At 36.2% G+C, this 19797-nt stretch overlaps 2 protein-coding genes across 3 annotated transcripts; one reads left to right on the top strand and one right to left on the bottom strand.

Annotated features, from left to right (window-relative positions):
• Nucleotides 1-570: 570 nt before the first annotated feature.
• On the bottom strand, nucleotides 571-8879 carry hmbsa (hydroxymethylbilane synthase a). Of its 2 annotated transcripts, none has more exons than XM_052114348.1 (14): nucleotides 8654-8879; nucleotides 6707-6760; nucleotides 5850-5922; nucleotides 4887-4936; nucleotides 4572-4627; nucleotides 3934-4011; nucleotides 3712-3789; nucleotides 3379-3454; nucleotides 3062-3175; nucleotides 2059-2097; nucleotides 1516-1635; nucleotides 1157-1210; nucleotides 907-993; nucleotides 571-756 (listed from the first exon to the last, which is right to left on the bottom strand). In XM_052114348.1, the coding sequence occupies exons 1-14, from the start codon at nucleotides 8678-8680 to the stop codon at nucleotides 586-588; spliced, it is 1077 nt and encodes a 358-aa protein (XP_051970308.1). In that variant the 5' UTR covers nucleotides 8681-8879; the 3' UTR covers nucleotides 571-585. The 2 variants fall into 2 exon arrangements, with proteins under 2 accessions (XP_051970308.1, XP_051970301.1); XM_052114341.1 differs by lacking the exon at nucleotides 8654-8879 and adding an exon at nucleotides 6850-7773.
• A 2912-nt stretch (nucleotides 8880-11791) lies between these two features.
• Nucleotides 11792-19469, top strand: LOC127634682 (coatomer subunit delta-like). Its single transcript, XM_052114330.1, has 10 exons — nucleotides 11792-11957; nucleotides 14676-14939; nucleotides 15247-15426; nucleotides 15726-15922; nucleotides 16182-16346; nucleotides 16612-16777; nucleotides 17005-17152; nucleotides 17260-17368; nucleotides 17591-17795; nucleotides 17992-19469. Exons 1-10 carry the CDS (start codon nucleotides 11955-11957, stop codon nucleotides 18079-18081), a joined length of 1527 nt encoding a protein of 508 aa, XP_051970290.1. The 5' UTR covers nucleotides 11792-11954; the 3' UTR covers nucleotides 18082-19469.
• The last annotated feature ends 328 nt before the right edge of the window (nucleotides 19470-19797 follow it).

Here is a 19797-nt window from a genome sequence, read left to right as displayed (position 1 = left end):
AAGCTCAATACTAAATTAGCAGTCTAAATAGTATGTATAAGAATTTTGAATATTTTAAGTTGTGAAACCCACATATTCATAGCAACCCAGTATTGTTCCACAGTGATATGAGCAGGTGCACTAGATATTGTCTAACACAGAGTATGTCACATATCCAGTACAATCAGTTTGTGAGAAGTACTTATTAAAGGAGCAAGCCTCACATGCTACATTAATATCACTGATGGCTGTAATAAAAAAAATTATAGTGCCATTTAAAACCATCAGTATGCTTTTTTTTTTTTTTCTAAAAGTCTGCCTGAGAGAAGATAATGGCAGTCAAGACAGTACAAAATGTCAGTGTCTTGTGTGATTCAGCAGCTGAGAAAATCATTTTGATTTATGGTTTTAAACAGGCTCTGAGGTATACTGGCAGTTTCTAGTTATACTGATATATTCATTCAAACACTAGTATTTAAACTGGAGACGTGGTAAATAAAAGCACATGGTTGAGTGTACTGTTCATCCATGTTAACAGCATGTAAAAAGTTCATGAACTTGGTCTTGACACTCCAGTGCAAGAAGTGAATAGAAAAAGTAAACTGGTTATCGCGCATCATTGAGGTTTCTGGCTGTCGTGAGGATGTCTTTGGCTCCCTTGTTTAGGAGTAGATTCGCCAGATCACTCCCAAGCTTCTCAGCAGCATCGAGGGCTGATGATGATATACTGTTGGCAGTGACTCCAACGTGTACACACTCCTGTGCACTCTCATTCACCTGATAGATAAGTAGAGTAAATGTTGGTGATTACTGTAAAATGCAAGTCATTGTATGTATCCACTTTAAATCTCGTAAATGTGCCATCTTAAGATGAATGATAATTACTCTCCAGACAAATAAGCAAACCACATCCTGTGTCATCCTTACTTTGTTGTCTATTTCCACAGACATCTGCATAGTATCCTTTAAGCAGTCAGCTCCATCCAAACTATAAACTGCTCCGGTTAAATACATCTGCAACCAGGAAAGAGTTCATTTTAACTCAGCACTACAAACACCAACAACACTCATTTAAATATACTCTGTGATCAATCTACATTTAGTAAAGTAGCACAGTAACATGTCACTGAATGTCTTTATATTCAACAGAGTTATATTCTGTATTTAGTAGTATTACCATGGACCCCTTCACTTCTGTATGAACAGCAACAGGCACACTGCAACCCCCTTCCTAAAAGTAGAGGAGGACAGTAGTGTGAAACCATAAAGCCGCATGCTCAGCTAAGTGTTAGCCTCAATCACCATTCACTCTCATTGAATCTTATTTCCATATAATGAAAGTGGATGGTGATTGCGGCTGCGTTCCACAGAAGATAGTCAGTCAATCACACGGGTTTGGATCAATATAAGGTTAGGTAAACGAGGACAAAAGTTTCACTTGTGGGTGAGCTTTCCCATGTTTTTAAGATAGCACCTCAAACAGCCCTTAGTTCATTGGAGTGTGTGTATTCCAGGAAGGATGCTAAGGGAACCCACCAACTGCCTAAGGAAAGCTCTCTCCGAGATGCATCTTAGCACTGTGTCTGTATGGTGTAGGACAGACACCATTTCCAGAATGTCCTTGTCTTGTGCTCTGACTTCCACTGCCAGTGCTCCCTGATGATTAAAGGAAAAACATATGCAATATTTTGATATAATCACTTGACATTTGATACATGCATAACATAAAGTATCCATTAAGTATGCAGTAGTTTCACAGCAGTTCCATTACAAACAAAGCACTGTTGTATCTGAATACATGCAACATACTCCAAATAACTGCATCTGTTGGCTGTAACCGTTGACATAAATAGTTAGACAGGTGTTTCCTAGTGTTTATTAAGTGCAGTAGCAAAACTGTTGATGTTGCAGCTGCAGGTGCTTCTTTTCTTGCATGAACAACAATATGAACACCACAACAATAACTGCTAAGCATGAAGGGTATAAAAGCTGAAAACAGCCTTGCATAAACTTGCGGACATTTTAAATCCAGTACATGTACACCTAGTGATATGTGATTGTGCATGTTTATGCACTTACCTGACCAACTGCATACATGCAATCTTCAGGGCCCAGAATCTGCAAGGTTATAGAACAGTTAATAGTTCAATTGAACACATTACAAATAATTCTATAAACCGGAGCAATAACAAACATAGACCCCAATACTCAGATTAGTAGTTGGTCAATTTGGGAATCTCAAATTCATTTCCATGCAATCGAGCTTCTCTCGTGAACGTATCAAGGACACCGCTAATTTCAAGATTTATAGTGAAAAAGGAGTTACATTTTGGTCTAATTACTCATTCAAAACCATGGATAAAACAACTCGAGTCATATGGATTACTTTTATGCTGTCTTTGCTTTTTTTGGAGCTTGAAAGCTTTGGACACCATTGACTTGCTTTGTATAGATATAAAATCTTTGAAAATATATTTTTGTTTGTGTTCCGCAGAAGAAAGTTGTACAAGTCTGAGACAGGATAAGGGTGAGAATATAATGAGAGAATTATAATTTTTGGGTGAACTATTCCTATAAATTATTGATATACATACCCCATTTTTGGAGGGTTTAAAAGGTAGAAAAGTGAAGCTTATAATTTTATAAAAGCACTTACATTAATTCTGCTGTTAAAACTCATGTATTATTTGAGCTGTAAAGTTGTTTAAATCATACTTTTTACAGTTGTTTAGGTTTTGCTAACATTACATTGTAATGCAAACAAAGATGTAAAACTGGCTATAACTTATTATTTAATCACACTAAAATCATGTTAATATGCATATTGTTTGTGTCTTGTGGCTATACTTTTGAAACAGAGTATTTATCATAAAGAATGGCCCCCACTCACTTGAAAGTGCCTCACTGTAACTCAGATATTTGCTTTTTTTTTAAAGAAAAGGAGGAACAAGTCAAAATAAATTTTTGTGGTCATCAATATTATGGTAAAAATGCTGTCAATTTAGCTTAACTTGTATTGAACCAGGAATATTCCTTTAATTACCCTAGCCAGATGAAAAAACAGTTTGAACACTAATCATACCTGACTGATTCGGCTTTCCCAGCCCATACGCTTGAGGCCTGCTGCTGCCAGAATAATGGCATCATAGTCATCTTTTTCATCCAGCTTCTTTAGGCGAGTATTTAGATTCCCTCTCTAAAGCAGTAAAGTCAAGAAAAAACACTCTAATACCACCTATAGTGCTATACTCAATATATAGAAACTTCCTGGTATAACAAACACTCAGTAAATATGTACTTGCTTGTTTTGACAGTCTACTGAAATAGAAGATAAAGCTGCTTCCATTAATCATATATACAAGCATCCACAAACATAAAGCAAAGGAAAATGCAGGATACAATATTTTCAAACTCCAGTTGAGGGAATCTTTTCTTCAGCTGAGCTGCTCTGCGAAGTGAACTTGTGCCAATCACACTGCAAGTGAACACAGACAGGTGTCGAAATGTTTGGAAATTGATGTTTCTGACAACTTTGGTTATATAACTGCAAAAACTGACAGAATGTAGAGTTTAGAATTCAAATCCTGTCACTAGGAAATCTCTGCTGATCTCCATTGGTTATTGGATTAGCAATCAAATTCTTGAGGATGCAATGCTCCACTTTGACATAGCACAGCATGAGTAGACTGTTAAAAAAATGAATACTGAAGGATGCCCTTAAATAGACCTTACCTCTTCTCAGGAAGGCTGTCCAGGGTAAGTCCAGCATTCTTTGGATGAAGTACCACTGCATCATGGGGATTTTCACGTCTTCACAAAGCAATACATAGGATATCACACACAGCCCTAATAGGTATCCTACAGTATCATTGGTCATTACAATTCATAAGTTTATAGTTGTTAAGCACTGGAAAAAATAACGAAGAAATATTTTTGAGAGTTCAAGATTCTTACTCAAGAATGGCTCCAATAGTAAATCCAGGGGGCAATGAGGTAGGTAAATCCTTAAGTGAGTGCACCACGATATCCACTCTAGCCATGAATAAACACAAATAATTAAAAAAATAATAATAATATAATAAAAACAATTATACATATATATATATATATATATATCCCCAACTTGTGAACAACAAGAAAAATATTGTTTTTCTATTGCATTGTGCCATTTATAGCATTTACTTTATTACATGCGCTTGAATTGGTTAATCAGTACAAAACACAAATTTAGAAATCAAGTTATATCAACAAGTCGACACTACTTCTAATGTACAACTATTGCCATTGGAGAGCATTGAAAATCAGTCAGAGATGAACAGCAAAACAGACAGAAGGTAATTGATCTGATTCAGTAAATGTGTACGAAACTGTTTTGCTGAAGCAAAATGTCAAAGAGCACATGAGGTTGATTGAGGAATCTGAAATGCTGTATCAGTGAAACTAACTAAATGTGTAATAATTACAGGTCAAATTAAACTGAACATTTTTGTTTCCTAAAGTGCATTTAATTATTTGAAACCTTAGTATAAGCTGACATGAGAAATTACATTATGGATCCTAGTGGAAGCTCAGTACTGATTGATCAAACTTACTCATTTCTCTCAAGGGCATTCTCCAGTTCTTTGGTGAAGAGGCTCTTTTCACCAATCTAAGAAAACCCAACAGTGATTTACAACATGCTTTTAAAAAACGAAGAATAGAATGTAATCCTTCTATAAAGTTTGAGTTTTATAATTAATTATATAGGTGTATGATTAATTGTTTTATATAATAAAATCTCCCCAACATTTAATTAGGAAAAAAAAATAAAGCTTTTAGGCTGTACATAGCAGTCCAAAGGTATTTCTTTTCACTGACAGCACAAAGCCTGATATAATGCATGACTGAAATTGTGGATGGATTTTTACCTTTGATAACGCAGTGTCCAGGATTTTGTCCCCAATTGTCGACATTGCAACTGTAATGCACATAGAGGTTAAAAAGACACAAAGGTTAACAACTGAATAGTTGTGCACAATGGCTCCATTTCTGACATCATCATTCATCTCTTTTGACACAGACAGTAGGATTCAGCAGTGGAGCAGTGGTATGGATTACACATTCTCAGCAGCTACAAACCCTCTCTGTTCTTAGACTAGCAGTGAGAGCATGAGGAAAAGAAAAGGAAAAGTAGTGGGGAGGCAACAAATCAGACAAGATCTACACATGAAAATCTATGCAAAGACCACAGTATTCTCCACTTTTCACAGCACAAATGCAATGCCATACAATTTGAAATACACTCAACAAGCACTTTATTAGGATCACCTGTACACCTACATATTCATGCAATTATCTAATAAGCCAATCATTTGGCAATAATGTAATGCATAAAATCATGCAAATACGGGTCAGGAGCTTCAGTAAATGTTCACATCAACCATCAGAATGGGGAAAAAAATGTGATCTCAGTTATTTGGACCATGACATGATTGTTGGTGCCAGCCGGGCTGGTTTGAGTATTTCTGTAACTGCTGATCTCCTGGGATTTTCACACACAACAGTATCTAGCGTTTACTCAGAAAAGTGCCAAAAACAAAAAAACATCCAGTGAGCGGCAGTTTTGCAGACGGAAACACCTTGTTTATGAAAGAGGTCAAGAGAAAATGGCCAGACTGGTTTGAGCTGACAGAAAGGTTATGGTAACTCTGATAACCCCTCCGTACAATTTAAGTGAGCAGAATAGCATCTCAGAATGCACAATATATCAAACCATGAGGGGAATGTGCTACAATGTTAGAAGACCACGTTAGGCACGTTATTAGGACCAGAGTTTTCCTCATAAAGTGCTTGGTGAGTGTATATGGTCCACACACGATTTTCTCACTTACCTATCTCTAGATGAACATCTGGATAAAGCTCTTTCAGTCTGCTGGCCACACTGTCTGTTTGGATGCGTGCCAGCTGAGAAAACACAGCACCATTATTGAATATATTGAAATTTTATTAAATATAATGAAATTTCATTAATGTCATAAAGCCTTGATGCAATACAGTATTTGAGGCAAATACATGCCTAACTTTGTTCTAAGAGCAGCCTTCTCAATATTTAAAGTAAGAGACAAAAAGATGAATCAATTATTTAACCTCAACAGTGCTGGAAACCAATCTTATGAAACAATTTTCAGAAATAATATTAGCAGCCACTCCCAGCAATAGCTATGGTGACACTGAGGATCAGTTTCTATCTGATCACTGCACATTAGTTAACACACCCATTTCCATTTTGTTATCTGCCCTCACTTTACAACGGTTTCTTAAAGTAACAAATCGAACTAACATTTCCAATTCAATGTATTCAGCATGTTTCTCTATTATCGACTTTACTGACTCCATTCCTAATTTCATTTGGGGCTGGGAAGAGGAAAATCCTTAATGTAATGTTCTATGTGGTTTAGAAGAGCCACATTTTCTCTGATAAACCTCTCTATGACAATGCGAAAAGAATCAACTCTACTACTCTCTTAGGGAAATGTACACCTTGTAATATAATGATTAAATATGTAATTTAATATAATTTCAAAATAGAAAACTTGGTTAAAGTTTGTTAGTCTATATATGCAATATATGTAAAAGTTTATAATTATGTGTAGCAACAAATAAGGTCACAAAAATTGAAATAATAAATGAATAACAAAAAATTATGCTGATTTACATTCAGCATAACTGAATGACTCATGAATATTACCTGGCTCTTCCTTGTCCCCATGCGAATGACTCGACAGACTTTGCCATCTCCTTCCTGAAAGAAAATATTAAAACATTTCAAATTAATGCTCACTTCAACTCCAGTGAATGGCAATATAAAAAAATATGCTTAAACAGTCTCACTCTAATGTACTTGAATGGTCCTTCCATGTTAGTGGTTGACTGTTTTACTGTTTACTAGGCTGCAGGGAGAGATGTGCCTGCTCCAAGGCCTAATGAATGAATGAATGAGCTGGTAGTGGTACAGGGTAATTTATTCTGTACAGCATTCTTGTAATCACTCCACTCTGTCTTTTCTGGATACTGGGCAGTGCTGATAAACTAAAGGCGCCAATTAAATGTGTGATATGCTTTGGCTGCTCAACCTCTGTCCAGTTGTTTCTACAGGACTGTTATTGTTCACTCTGATCTTCAAGCTAAGAAAACACTATGACAGTATAGGCTAAAAGAGACAGGTTGTATATAAATGGCCCAATACTTGCATCTAATCATTAAAAAAAATACAAATAAATGTGTATGCTTTTCACATTTGTCTAAACTTTAAAAATGCATGGCCATTCGACATTTGCTCTCAATAGATATTTTGTGCTTATATTGTGACACAAGTAACTAGACAAGACTATAGAAAACATGAGATATTTTAGTCAATGGCACCGACTAGAATAACGTTCACCAATCACGGTTGTTTAACAGCTGATTGTACTTGTTACAACCCAGCAAACACAGAAAGTTGCCCTAACGTTAACATATGGTTCCAGTTTGGTGGGAGGGGGGGCCAATTCCTAACAACATTCTCCCTAGGTTATATATATATATATTTCTAACAAATTTCCCATCAGGATTTTGTGTGACAACTTTTAAACAACTGATACAGAATGTTCTCTAATGGTTATTTTTAGGTTCTATATTTTGACAATAATAAACAAACCTTCCCAGAATGTTGCACGGAGGTTTTTGTGGGACAACCTTAAAATAACTTTTCTAATGGATATTTTTAGGTTTTATTTTTCATTATTATATAGGATTACTTTTTATGAAGCCGAGAGGTTGACAGACAACAATGCATGAAGTATAGCATTTAATTAAATGTAAAAAAAAAAAAAAAAGATTACAGTAGGCTAAATGGGATTTTAATGAATGTATATGCATATACAAAAATATGTATATGGAATATAAATGAAAGACAGGATCTGTGTGTAATTGTGTGGGTTACCTTACAGGTGTAATTTATTATATGTATCTGCTGTATATGTGATGTTTTTCTCTTTTCTGTATTTAAAAGTGTTTTCTAGATGTTCTCTATTTTATTGATTGTCATTGATTGTGATGTCATGGTCATCAGATTTGTTGACTGGTCATTACATATTTTAAATTTGGTGCTGTTATATTGTAAATGCCTGACGAAGGTATGGAAAGGAATGACCGAAACGTTGATTATTAAATTTCGATTCTCTTTGCAAGCCAGGATAGTGTGCGGGATTTTTTCCTTTAAATTGACTTTGATACAGATTGTGTCCGACGCACCTATCAATTACTTCTCAGTTGTGCGATGTTAGTTGTTCAATGAACATATGAGAAAAGCACTCAAGAATGTATCGCTTGTCAAGCATGAGACTGGACATTACCTCGTTCCTTAAAATTTGACTCTCTAAAATAGTGTAGCTCGCTTTGTTTAAAATCAACGACAATTCTATTCACGAAATATATCTGGCGTTCTCAACGTTTTATTACACATTAACTGTTCACAAAAACTCACGTGCTCTTTGGATTAATAGTATCCACATCACATGTATCTAGATCCGCCTTCATCTATTACCAAACTCCTCTTATCCACCAATAGTAAGACGGAATGAATGAAATGGCAGTTCACCGAGCCAATGAAAGATCACCATACCAAACTCCCGTTAAATAATGTAGTTGCACTTACTTGCGATATACTAACATTCCCAGACATTTCCACTGAAGAGGTGGAGCGGTCTGCAGTGTAGAAAGTTTCCCGATTTGTATCTTACAGAAATTTCACTCATATACGCAAAAGTTTTGGTTGAGTGACTGACTCCGAAAATGCTTAACTGATACCACAACTCCGAGTCCGCGTGTGACCCGATTTCTATGGTATGACCTAGACAGGAACGATTCTTCCGTATGCCATAAACTCGTTTGGGTAGGTTGAAGCTCATTATGCTGCGCTACTCTGCGCATACATGTGCTGACGTCATTGATGTCCCGAAAATTTAGGGGAATTCACGAAATAATCTTAACTTGTATTTTATTGTTATTTTTCAACTTGAGAAAAATATTTTAATTCTTAAACCATCAACATTTATAACATATTAAAATAATGGAAAAAACTATTTGAATACAAAAATAACCATTACAATTTTTGGAAGATCAATGTAATCAAAAGATGAAATTCCTAGGAATAAACAATAGGGGAACGTTCTTAGTTTGCTGTGTATACAAACTTTTTAAGGCCCAAAGCATACTTTGGTTGTCTGCGAAATTTGAAAGCAGCGTGAACAGGATCCCCTCATGGACGTGCATTGGAGAGCGACCGGAAGTAAACAATTATTGTGAAAAGGACTTAAAGTTGTGCGCTTGTGCATTTAGGCCTATATTATTTTTTTTATTTTTTTGTCCGTTCGTACTTTCTTAGTTAATTCTATTCATTTAAATCTTTTGATTATTCATATCTTAATTTTTATTTATTTATATATTTTTATAAATAGATTTGGCTCTTCTGTTATGCGAGCCGAATCCGAACGTTCAACTACAAGCGAACGCTCGTTCGTGAACGACACATCACTGACTCCTATGAAGGATTTTCAACGCTATTCAACATATTAAACCCTCGATCGCGCGCATGATTGACACTTGCGCATCAGTAGTTCATTGCCGCACGAGGAAACGGAAAGATCCTGCGCGCGCAAGACATCTCCTTCGATCTCGCACGCGAGGATTCATGAGACAATTCCCCAGAAGTCTCCCGCTCTATCTAATCTCATCTGCTGCTTTTGCTCGCTCAAACACTTTTATTTTTGGCAGTCGTGGGGTGGGCTTTGCTCTTTTGATTATAAACTAAAATGTCATTGGTTACTTACCCTTTTCCGGAAGTGTGTTTTTTAATTTTAATTATTGTATGAACATCAACAGAAAGGCAGTGATACTTGAAAGATTTACAAACTAAGCAAGATTACAATTCAATTTACACATCACATTCTAAACAACATAACAAACAATAATTTACAGTAAGTAAAATAAAAAAGTAGGGGAGTAGGAGATTTACAAAACTAATCCTTCAACAAAGAATACACATATTTTGCTTTTGGACTTTTCATCCACTCAGTGTCTGCAAATCAGCTGTCATCCCAAAGCTCTTTACAAGTGGAAATTAAACTATCCTTTTCTTTCTACTATTATTATATGGACTGGTATTAACAAGTTTCTGTTTCCTAACAAGTTGAAAGAAAGGCATACAATTCTTCATAATTACTACCTGTAACTCTCTTCTTTCTAAGTTTCTAAGACATCTCTTCACAATGTACATTCTGCAACTTTAATCTTGAAACAATACCACAATTATTTTTTTTAATGTGATTATGTAATGGAGTTCAAGAAGTAGCCTGGCTTATTTTCTCTGCTTACAACAAACTTTTATTTTTGAAATAATGAATGTATTGTTTTTGATTTGGACTCAGGGTCAAAGGAGATGGATGTATGACAGGTTAAAATGGCGAACACACTGTGGCCAGTTTCATCTCCATAAATGCAGTCACTGATTCTAAGCCCAATTTTAGGCTTTTCTGTGACGATCTAAAGTGATTCTATGACTCTCTTTGTTTATCATTTAACAAGAAATTTGCTAAAACTGCTTTGTTGATTACTGTAAACAAATTGTGTTTTCATTGTAAGAGTTACCTCCTGATTTCCTGATGGTGACTTTCTTTTTTTTATTATTTCTATTTATTTTTATTAATTTATTGTATGTTTAATTGCTATTGCTTTAGATGTTTTGTTAATTCGTTTTTCTTTTTAGTAGAATATATCTGTTTACTGCATCTTGTTTGAAAATTAATTTATTCCCTATGATACCTCGAGTTTCCTGTTTTTTTTAAGTGTTTTTTCTTCTTCTGTGATATATGTATCCCCTGTAATATTTGTAAAAAAAAAAAAAAAAGACAACTGAACAATACTTAGGCCTTATAAGGCTATCCAAAAAGCAGGCGTAGTGCGCATGCGTTCAACGCACTCGTTTTAGCTTGCAGTCAGAAGAGTATACTTTGAAAATGTCTAACGTGCACAATCCAATCCAGAATGCACAAAAACGAAGTACACCCGGGCCTTTATAATTTCTCACCCCATGTTAATATGTTCAATTTATAGACTTTATTAACAGCAGTGCCATCATCTATTTTTAACGGGAACGACAACGAGGCCGAGAGGGACAGACGCACACTGTACTGTGTAAGTCGGCTGGCTGTACTGCAGTTAAAGAGTTTTTGGATTGTTCCACAGTCAAAATATTGAAAATATATATTTCCAAGAAATTTCAGTTCAGTTCAAAAGAAACTCCAGACAACATGAGCTGTGAAAAATCAGATGGGATCTAGAAGCTTTATACGGTGTTACCATGCATGTCTTTGAAGAGGTCTATCCATACAGCCTCGTTTTCATTCCCAAGATGGCATCACAACGTTATTTTAATTTGAAAATCGTATTGATAAACCATTTTATTGCAAGACAGTTGATCATAATCACAGTGGTATTTCTATCTAGTGTCTCTGTTTATTTACAATAAATTACACTTGATCAAAATATTGGAATGTTATGGTTAGGGTAAATCCTAACAAATCCGCTGATTTAACATTTTTAAGGGACTCTAAATGTGATTTGAAGTGTCAACTTACAAAATGAATACGAATTTCTGAATTAAAGGTACCAGTATACAATGCAAATAAGTTCAATTAATAATGAGTTGTTTTCAGAAGTCTGAAGGTTGGGCATTGCTGTGCTGCTGATGTTGGATCCTTCACATGCATCGCGCGGCCCGTTTACTCCTCTGACGAGCGCTTCCGGTTGGAGACGTGGCTTATACTTCTGCCATATTGAGCCGTGGAGCAGTGCCCTTTCACAGAAATATCTGTTTTATTTATCACCACATAGCATTTATACAACCACACACCCGCCATCGAGAACATTAAACGCTGGAAAGATAACAGACACTGAAAATGGTGAGTTCAGGTTCATTCGCTTATGGAAACGAGTGATTTTCACCATTGGTTCCGGGTTTTACTGCTGCTAGCTGTCGATATGTACCACGGGCTCATCAATTAATTATATTAAAACGGTGAAATGTACCTTTTTGTTAAGTTGTAAGACAACGCAGTGAAAATGTCCGAGTGTGTGTAATGTGACATTTTGAACTGTTAAACTCGTCTGTGAGGTGTGTTGTTAGTATGAAGGGTTGTTAGCGAGTGTGTCAAACACTCGCTGTACTGCAGGCCTTAGACACACCAAGGCGGCTTCTCTTTATATGTATATGATAATACACCATTTATGTAAATATGTGATTAATACCTGTACGACTGTAATGTAATGTAATGTAATGTAATGTAATGTGTTAACCAAAATAGCAAGTACTTGTATGATTTGTAACGTCTTTTGCTGGTGTTAGCCTGAAATTCATTGGAACAGTTAATTTTAAGAGTAATTTAATCATAGGAAAAAACAGAATCTGGGATCCGATTAAACTTTTTTTTCTTTTCTTAATTTGTTACATTTGTATGTGTTTGTTTTGATCATGACATCATTTTGCTTTGGTGGTCTTTACTTGGATCACACGAAATCATTTGGGACACTTTGGAACCGATTGTTCCGGGACTTTCATATAAAGCTTTGGTGAATTGAAATTGTTGTTATACATTTTCATGAAGACCGAGAATCTGAAAGAGAAACTCATTTACAAACCACATAGCTGGTTAATTTTCAGTCCAGGGAGCCTGCAGGGAATAAGGGTAGATTTGGCGTCAGCCAAATGCATAAATGTAGATAGAAGCTGCAATCTATGTCATACTGTGTAATTTGTTTTGCCTGATATTTAGTACATTCTTAAAAATAAATGTTATTAATAAAGTTCAATATCTCATACAAACTTTCGCTGAGTGTTGTGTAATTTTGACTAGCTTATGTTGTAGAGGGTTACATTGTATTATTTTTAATTGTGTAGTTTCCTGTACAGACATTAATTTATTTACTGCAGTCTGTGTATATTATATTACCATTATATATTTTTTGGGAGATGGACTCCATCAATGCTGTTTTTATTTATTTTTTGGTGAGATTCATAGCAATTTGTTATTTCTGTGTCACTACTGTCATAAAACCGTATCGCAAAAATGTTTGTTTTCAAACAGGTTTCGTGTATGCCATTGGTCAGGAGAGCAGATCATCCCACCTCAACCTCATGCCATACACCTTATTCACGCTAGCAGCATCTTTTATTTGTTATTTTTAATAGGAATGACAACAACACTGTGAGGGATAGACTTACAGTCTCTTCAGTTGGCTGTACTGCATTTTAAAGTGTTTTTGGATCATTCCGCAGATAAAACATTGATGAAATATCTGTCCAAGAACATTCAGGATACAAAAAACTCCAGACAACATGAGTTGTGGAAAATCAGATGTGATCTAAGTGTTTTAACCGCTTTATACCATTCATACCAGTGAAGAGATAAGTCTATCCCTCACAACCTCATTGTCATTCTCATTAAAAATCAAAGATGGTGCTAGCGTGAATAAGGTGTATTGTTGAAATAAAGTTACTTTGTCAGAATTCTCAAACAAACAGGGCAATGTTTTGCTCCAGTGTTTACATTTTTCAAGAAAATCAACCTACAAATGGCTTACTCATAGTTGTCTCAGCATATGAAGTTGTGAAAGAAGAACATATTTTAACATTGGAAAAATAGCCTACACATTTTACCTTTAATGGAACATTCTGATTTCAGTACAAGTTAAGATCAATCGACAGTATTTGTGGCATTGTGTTGATTACCACAAAAATGTATTTAATGTTTTCCCTTCTTAAAAATAAATCAAGATTACAGTGAGGCACTTACAAATAGAAGTGAATGGGGCCAAAACGTAAATGTTAACACATTGTTTCAAAAGTAAACATTGTAATCCCGATAAACAACAACTTACGCAACTTTACAGCTCCATTAATACATGTGTAAAGAATTAATGCCTGTGCTTTTATACAATTATAGGCTTCATATTTCTGCCTTTTAAACCTTTCAAAAATATGCCCCATTCACTTCCATTGCAAGTGCCTCACTGTAACCTTGATTTTTGCTTTTTGTAAAGAAAGTGAGGGAGTAGTCGAAATAATGTTTGTGATAATTAACATTATGCCACAAATGCTGTTGATTTGAGCTTATTTTATATTGAACCCAAATATTCCTTCAAGTAAAACATTGATTAGAACCAAAGTCTTTCTAGCAAGTCAGTCCGCTGGTGGCCATTTTTGGAATGCTCTGTGAAGCTTTTATCTACTTGAATGGGCGAACGCCAAAATCTCAAACACTGTTTTCCAAGCTTACACTTAAACAACATATTTCAAATCAGTAGTAAAATCAAAAAACACTGGTATCATAAATTGTGCTTCTTTACCTCAGATCACGGCAGGAAAATGTTTTTTTTTTACTGGCTTGTCTTTGCTAATGCGCATTCACATTCTCAAGTGTCCTGTCTCTGCTAAATAGTCTTTGATAGAACTCAGGTGGAGCAGACACTATAGCTCAAGAATGCAAATATAGAAGCTTGACATGTTTCCTTGCACATATACGAATCAAACTTTGCATTCTGCATGCTCTGCTCTTTAGGTTACTTACTATGAAAATGTTTAATTGTCTCGCCAATCTTCTTGTTGAATAACCTTACTACAGGTGCTGTTGGCTGCAGCGGTGTGCACCAAGGCAGGAAAGGCCCTGGTATCGCGGCAGTTTGTGGAGATGACACGGACACGAGTGGAGGGTCTGCTGGCTGCTTTCCCCAAGCTGATGAACACAGGCAAGCAGCATACATTTGTGGAGACCGACAGTGTGCGCTATGTCTACCAGCCACTGGAGAAGCTCTACATGGTCTTGGTCACCACCAAGAACAGTAACATACTGGAGGACCTGGAAACACTGCGTCTCTTCTCACGTGTGGTATGAAAAGAACAACTTAAATAAAATCCTGTACTGTATTTCATGGACACCGTTGTTAATCCACAAGACCATAATTACTTTCTTCTTTTTCATCATATGCATATTTATGGTTAACCTCTGTGTTCACTTACTAGCCTTTAGAAAAGTAAATGTAATTAACTGTTTTATACCTTGTAATAGCAATGGAAATTAATAAGATTCATCCCCCCTGCAAATTTAGTCTTACATTTGTTTTATTTTAGTACATTTGTTGTGACTACTGAATGGAAGCAGATTTAATTGTGGTCACTTTTCTACTCTTTGGTAGATTCCTGAATACTGTCGTGTCCTGGAGGAGAGTGAGATTTCTGAGCACTGTTTTGACATCATCTTCGCCTTTGATGAGATTGTCGCCCTCGGTTACAGAGAAAATGTCAACTTGGCCCAGATCCGGACATTCACAGAGATGGATTCTCATGAGGAAAAGGTGTTCCGTGCTGTGAGAGAGGTAAGAGAGAGACAGTTCTTGGGAAATATGTGTGTGTGGCAGGCTCCAATCTGCTAGATTTGCTTAGCTCAGGTGCAAGCGCTGATGCTGAGGAGGAGGAACAATAAGTCAGCATGCAGGGTTCATAATTAAACATGTATTTTATAGGCTGATTACCCGTCATTTGTTTGCCTGTCTCTTCCATGCTTGGAAGAGTTCTCAGAGGAGACTTGATAGATGAAATGCTGTAATTGGGATGTCATTTACTGTACACCATCTTTCTTCTCTCTAAACTGCTCATTTGATCATTTTTCACTCAGACTCAGGAGCGTGAGGCTAAGGCAGAGATGAGACGGAAGGCTAAAGAGCTTCAGCAGATACGGCGTGATGTCGAGCGCGGGAAAAAGGGGCCGGGCTTCGGTAATTTCGTCAGCTCAGGCATGAGCAGCAGCATGGACATAATCACAGACACTCTGATTGAGCTTGAGAAACCCAAACCCATCCCTGCACCTGTTAGGTACAACCACACACTGTTAATAGAGCAAAGTGTTACACAGTTTTCGGCCAGTTAGTGATTGTTTAACCCTTTCTATTCGAAAAGGAATTAGCTACACAAAGTCTGTCCTATATCATTATTTTGTAGGTTGTTCAAAATGTTATATTTCTAATTTGACTATTTTTAACTAAGGAATAGTCTTATGTGGACTGATGAAAGATGTACTTTAAATTTTGTAAGAAAAGCTAAAGATTTGAACATTTATGCCATTTTGTTTTAGGTCCAGCGGACCAAGTAAAGCACTTAAATTGGTTGGTAAGGGAAAGGAGGTGGATGACTTTGTGGACAAACTCAAGTCAGAGGGAGAGAATATCATCTTGCCCAGCACAGGCAAAAGACCCTCTGATGCATCCAAATCTCTTCCTGCTCCAACACACACAGAAAGGTATTGAGATTTCACTCTCCAGGAAAACTATATTATGTTACTAAGCCCATTTGTATGCTTGTAATATTAGAGCTTTTCATGAGACTTTCTAAATTCAAGTCATACAAGGAAGTGGCTTACAATAGTTGTCTTAAACAGTTTTGTTTGCTACAGTTTGTTTCAGATTAAGGTTTAAATTGGGTTTGATTAGTTTCACAGTAGACAAATTGTCAGAGTTTTCCTGCACAATTTCACAGCGCGATCAACATTTCTGTCTAATTTTCAGTGTGCACCTACGAGTGGAAGACAAGATGACCTTAATATGTGGGCGTGATGGTGGCCTGCAGAACATGGAAGTGCTTGGCATGATTACTCTCAGAGTGTCTGATGAAAAGAATGGACGAATTAGGCTGCATGTCAACAATAAGGACAAGAGGGGTGTTCAATTGCAGGTGAGTTTTCTGACTTTATGCCCTTGTAATGCTTAGACCAGGAAATGTTTTATCATAGGCAGTGATGGAACAATTTATGGTGCAATACAAAAAGGGAAGAAAATTTTAACTATTATTGAAACTGATGAAACTAAACCAAAATAAAAACTAGTAAAATTGTAAAAACTATAATAACCCTGGTTTGTACAGGCGAGTTTCTAACTCTCTTCCATCCTCTCCTTCTGTAGACTCATCCCAATGTAGACAAAAAGCTTTTCACAGCTGATTCTGTGATTGGCCTGAAGAACCCAGACAAATCCTTCCCTCTGAAAAGTGATGTGGGTGTGCTCAAATGGAGACTACAGACCACAGATGAATCTCTCATACCTCTAACAAGTCAGTCCTGAACATCTGGTTTTCATATTATTAATAAAGGTTACTACTCAACTATAGTGTCACTTGACCCATGCCTACTAAGATATGTCTCTTTTGTTTCTGTGTAGTAAACTGCTGGCCCTCTGAGAGTGGTAATGGCTGTGATGTAAACATTGAGTATGAGCTACAGGACGAATCTCTGGAACTCAACGATGTAGTCATCTCTATCCCTGTTCCGTTAGTACAAATTTACTGGATTTTGTTTAGGACTCCTAATGTGTGCATATGTCTTAGGATAGACATCATACTCGTATAAACCATTAAGATTTGACACTTTATTGTATTAAGGTTGACATTTGCTAATCCTATCATCAAGTCTTAAATTAATTTAATTTATGTATGCTCTGATTGTTTGGATTGTGTTACTTATATTATTTTGTTGAAATTATCTCCTTACAGGTCAGGGGTGGGAGCTCCTGTGATTGGAGATTTAGATGGAGAATATCATCATGACAGCAGACGGAATGTTCTGGAGTGGTGTCTGCCTGTGATTGATGTGAAGAATAAGACCGGTAGCCTTGAGTTCAGCATACCTGGCCAGCCCAATGACTTTTTCCCTGTTAATGTCTCCTTTGTCTCCAAGAGCAACTACTGTGACATTCAGGTAAGACGAGGGCTTATGAAGCATATTTTTTAAACCAATCTTAAATGCAAAGCACGGAACAGAAGTACTAGTAGAGACTTGATCTCAGTTCTGATACTCCTCTACAGACATCTCAACTCATATCTGAAATTAAAACTCACTCACTTTCTCCTCTCTGCCTTTTCTTTTTCGGCTCTGTTCACTTTTCTCCTGCCAGGTCACGAAGGTATCCCAGGTGGATGGGGACAGTCCGGTTCGGTTCTCCACAGAGACGTCATATGTGGTCGACAAGTACGAAATACTGTAGAAGGAAATATCACTAATGCAATTCCACCCAACTTGACAAAAAGTGCAGATAAATGGACTGAAAACATTCATATAAATATAAGGGAGAGACTTGCAAATGGAGGGGCAATGCAGTCTTTATCATCTTCAGCAGTACTTTAACAGGATTTTTTTTCCCCCAAAAAAGAAATCGATGTCCTTTTGGCCCTTGCTGGTATTATTGGCTGTAATTGTACCAAATTTGTTACAAAAAGCAACCTTCATTATAAAGGCCAAACCAATCATGATGTAATTGTGGGTTGAGGCTTAAATGGGGACTGTATTAGAAGGAGAGAGTGGGCTGGTGGGGCTGTATTCATTTGAAGCCATCATGGCAGTAATTAGTTACGTCTCGCTGATGTACTATTGGTGCAAAATGTTAATTGCCGGCTGATATAACTCCACCGTAAGGGAAAAGTCAGGTTCCTTGTGTCTTTTCTGTTTGTGGCTCTCCAAAGTTAAATTTTCCTTTTGTCGTAAACTTAACTTTTTGAAACACTAGAACAGAGGTAAGGACTTCTTTTCTCTTTAGTCACAGCTTGTGTGTCACATCTCTGTTATGTCATTCATGCCTCTTGTTTTTTCTATAAATATATATGTTATCTAATTTTTCAATGTTGACAAATGTATGAATTTGATCTTTGCCTGACTCTTGACTGGCTGTGTGCTCTTCTGCTTTTAAATCATGTTGTGGTGTAATAATGTCAAGCCTTTAATGAAATGAAGCCTTCAGAACTATGTTCCCTGATATCAAAATACAAATTGCCAATAAATGTAAATTTGATAAATAAATTAATAATATATTACAGTGAATAGATTTGATTCTTCCATTAGTAATGTGGTGGTTATTACTAAGCTTACAACATTGTGTGCAAAGAAAAACATTGCTTAATGTTGCTTAAAAAAGTGTATTGTATTGAAAGCATAAACTACAGGCTTTGACTTCGCTAAAACAACAACTAAAAAGGCAGCCTGCTCAGTCTCTGAAAAATCTGAAATGTGTTTTAGTGGAGGTTCAGGACCTGTCAATGATTGTGAATGTGTTTTCAGAGAGGGACCTCTGGTCTCTAATCAGCATTAAAAGTGATTCCCAGCCTGTCAAGCCATTAGCCCAATCTTCAATCTAATTCAATCCCTCAAAACCTTGCTGAAGAAAAGTGAAGAGGTCTCCCTTTATCTATTTGTTCCCAATAATGCCATGAATGCATCTGCATAGTTTGATGAGGGGTAGGACTTATTTTATATTTTTGTTGAGTCTTGATGGAATCATAATGTGGACTGGGGAAGGTAGAAAGATTATTTTTATTTTTTTGTAATCTTGTAAAATAATAAATTAGGCATTGATGATGAATAACATTCCAATGTAATCTTACAACAAATAAAAAGTTAAAAAACTTAAAAAAACTGTTTCCCCTCTTTTCTTCCTTTTTTGACAAGGAATACTTACTCTTTGAATGTTTGTAACTTTAAGTTGTCTAAAAGAATAAAATATGTGCTGTCCACCAGCATTTGCATTATGCTTATGTTTGTATATACTGTCACATGTACCAGTCCATATTGGAGTGAATCTGCCAAATGAATAATGTTCTTCCATTTTTATTCCACTTGTTTTTCTACCCCACCTTCATACCAGGGTTGGCAGAATTTTATAAGCAGGGTTGTTGTGTTTGAAAGTATGTTACAAGGAGCAAAAGCCTGT

The sequence above is a fragment of the Xyrauchen texanus genome, chromosome 4, assembly GCF_025860055.1.
Source record: "Xyrauchen texanus isolate HMW12.3.18 chromosome 4, RBS_HiC_50CHRs, whole genome shotgun sequence".
Taxonomy (NCBI): Eukaryota; Metazoa; Chordata; class Actinopteri; order Cypriniformes; family Catostomidae; genus Xyrauchen; species Xyrauchen texanus.
The sequence above is the reverse complement of the archived record's forward strand: the minus strand, read 5'-3'. Positions and strand labels throughout refer to the sequence as shown.

What these genes read in the sequence shown, in the direction of transcription:
- hmbsa (XM_052114348.1), bottom strand. Translation starts at nt 8,680, where the DNA reads ATGTCTGGGAATGTTAGTATATCGCAA. An exon ending in AACTGGAGTTTGAAAATATT is followed by an intron (nt 3,176 to 3,378) that starts GTATCCTGCATT and finishes TTACTGCTTTAG; the next exon opens with AGAGGGAATCTAAATACTCG. An exon ending in GGGAAAGCCGAATCAGTCAG is followed by an intron (nt 2,098 to 3,061) that starts GTATGATTAGTG and finishes ATAACCTTGCAG; the next exon opens with ATTCTGGGCCCTGAAGATTG.
- LOC127634682 (XM_052114330.1), top strand. An exon ending in AGAGGGGTGTTCAATTGCAG is followed by an intron (nt 16,778 to 17,004) that starts GTGAGTTTTCTG and finishes CTCCTTCTGTAG; the next exon opens with ACTCATCCCAATGTAGACAA. An exon ending in GTCATCTCTATCCCTGTTCC is followed by an intron (nt 17,369 to 17,590) that starts GTTAGTACAAAT and finishes ATCTCCTTACAG; the next exon opens with GTCAGGGGTGGGAGCTCCTG.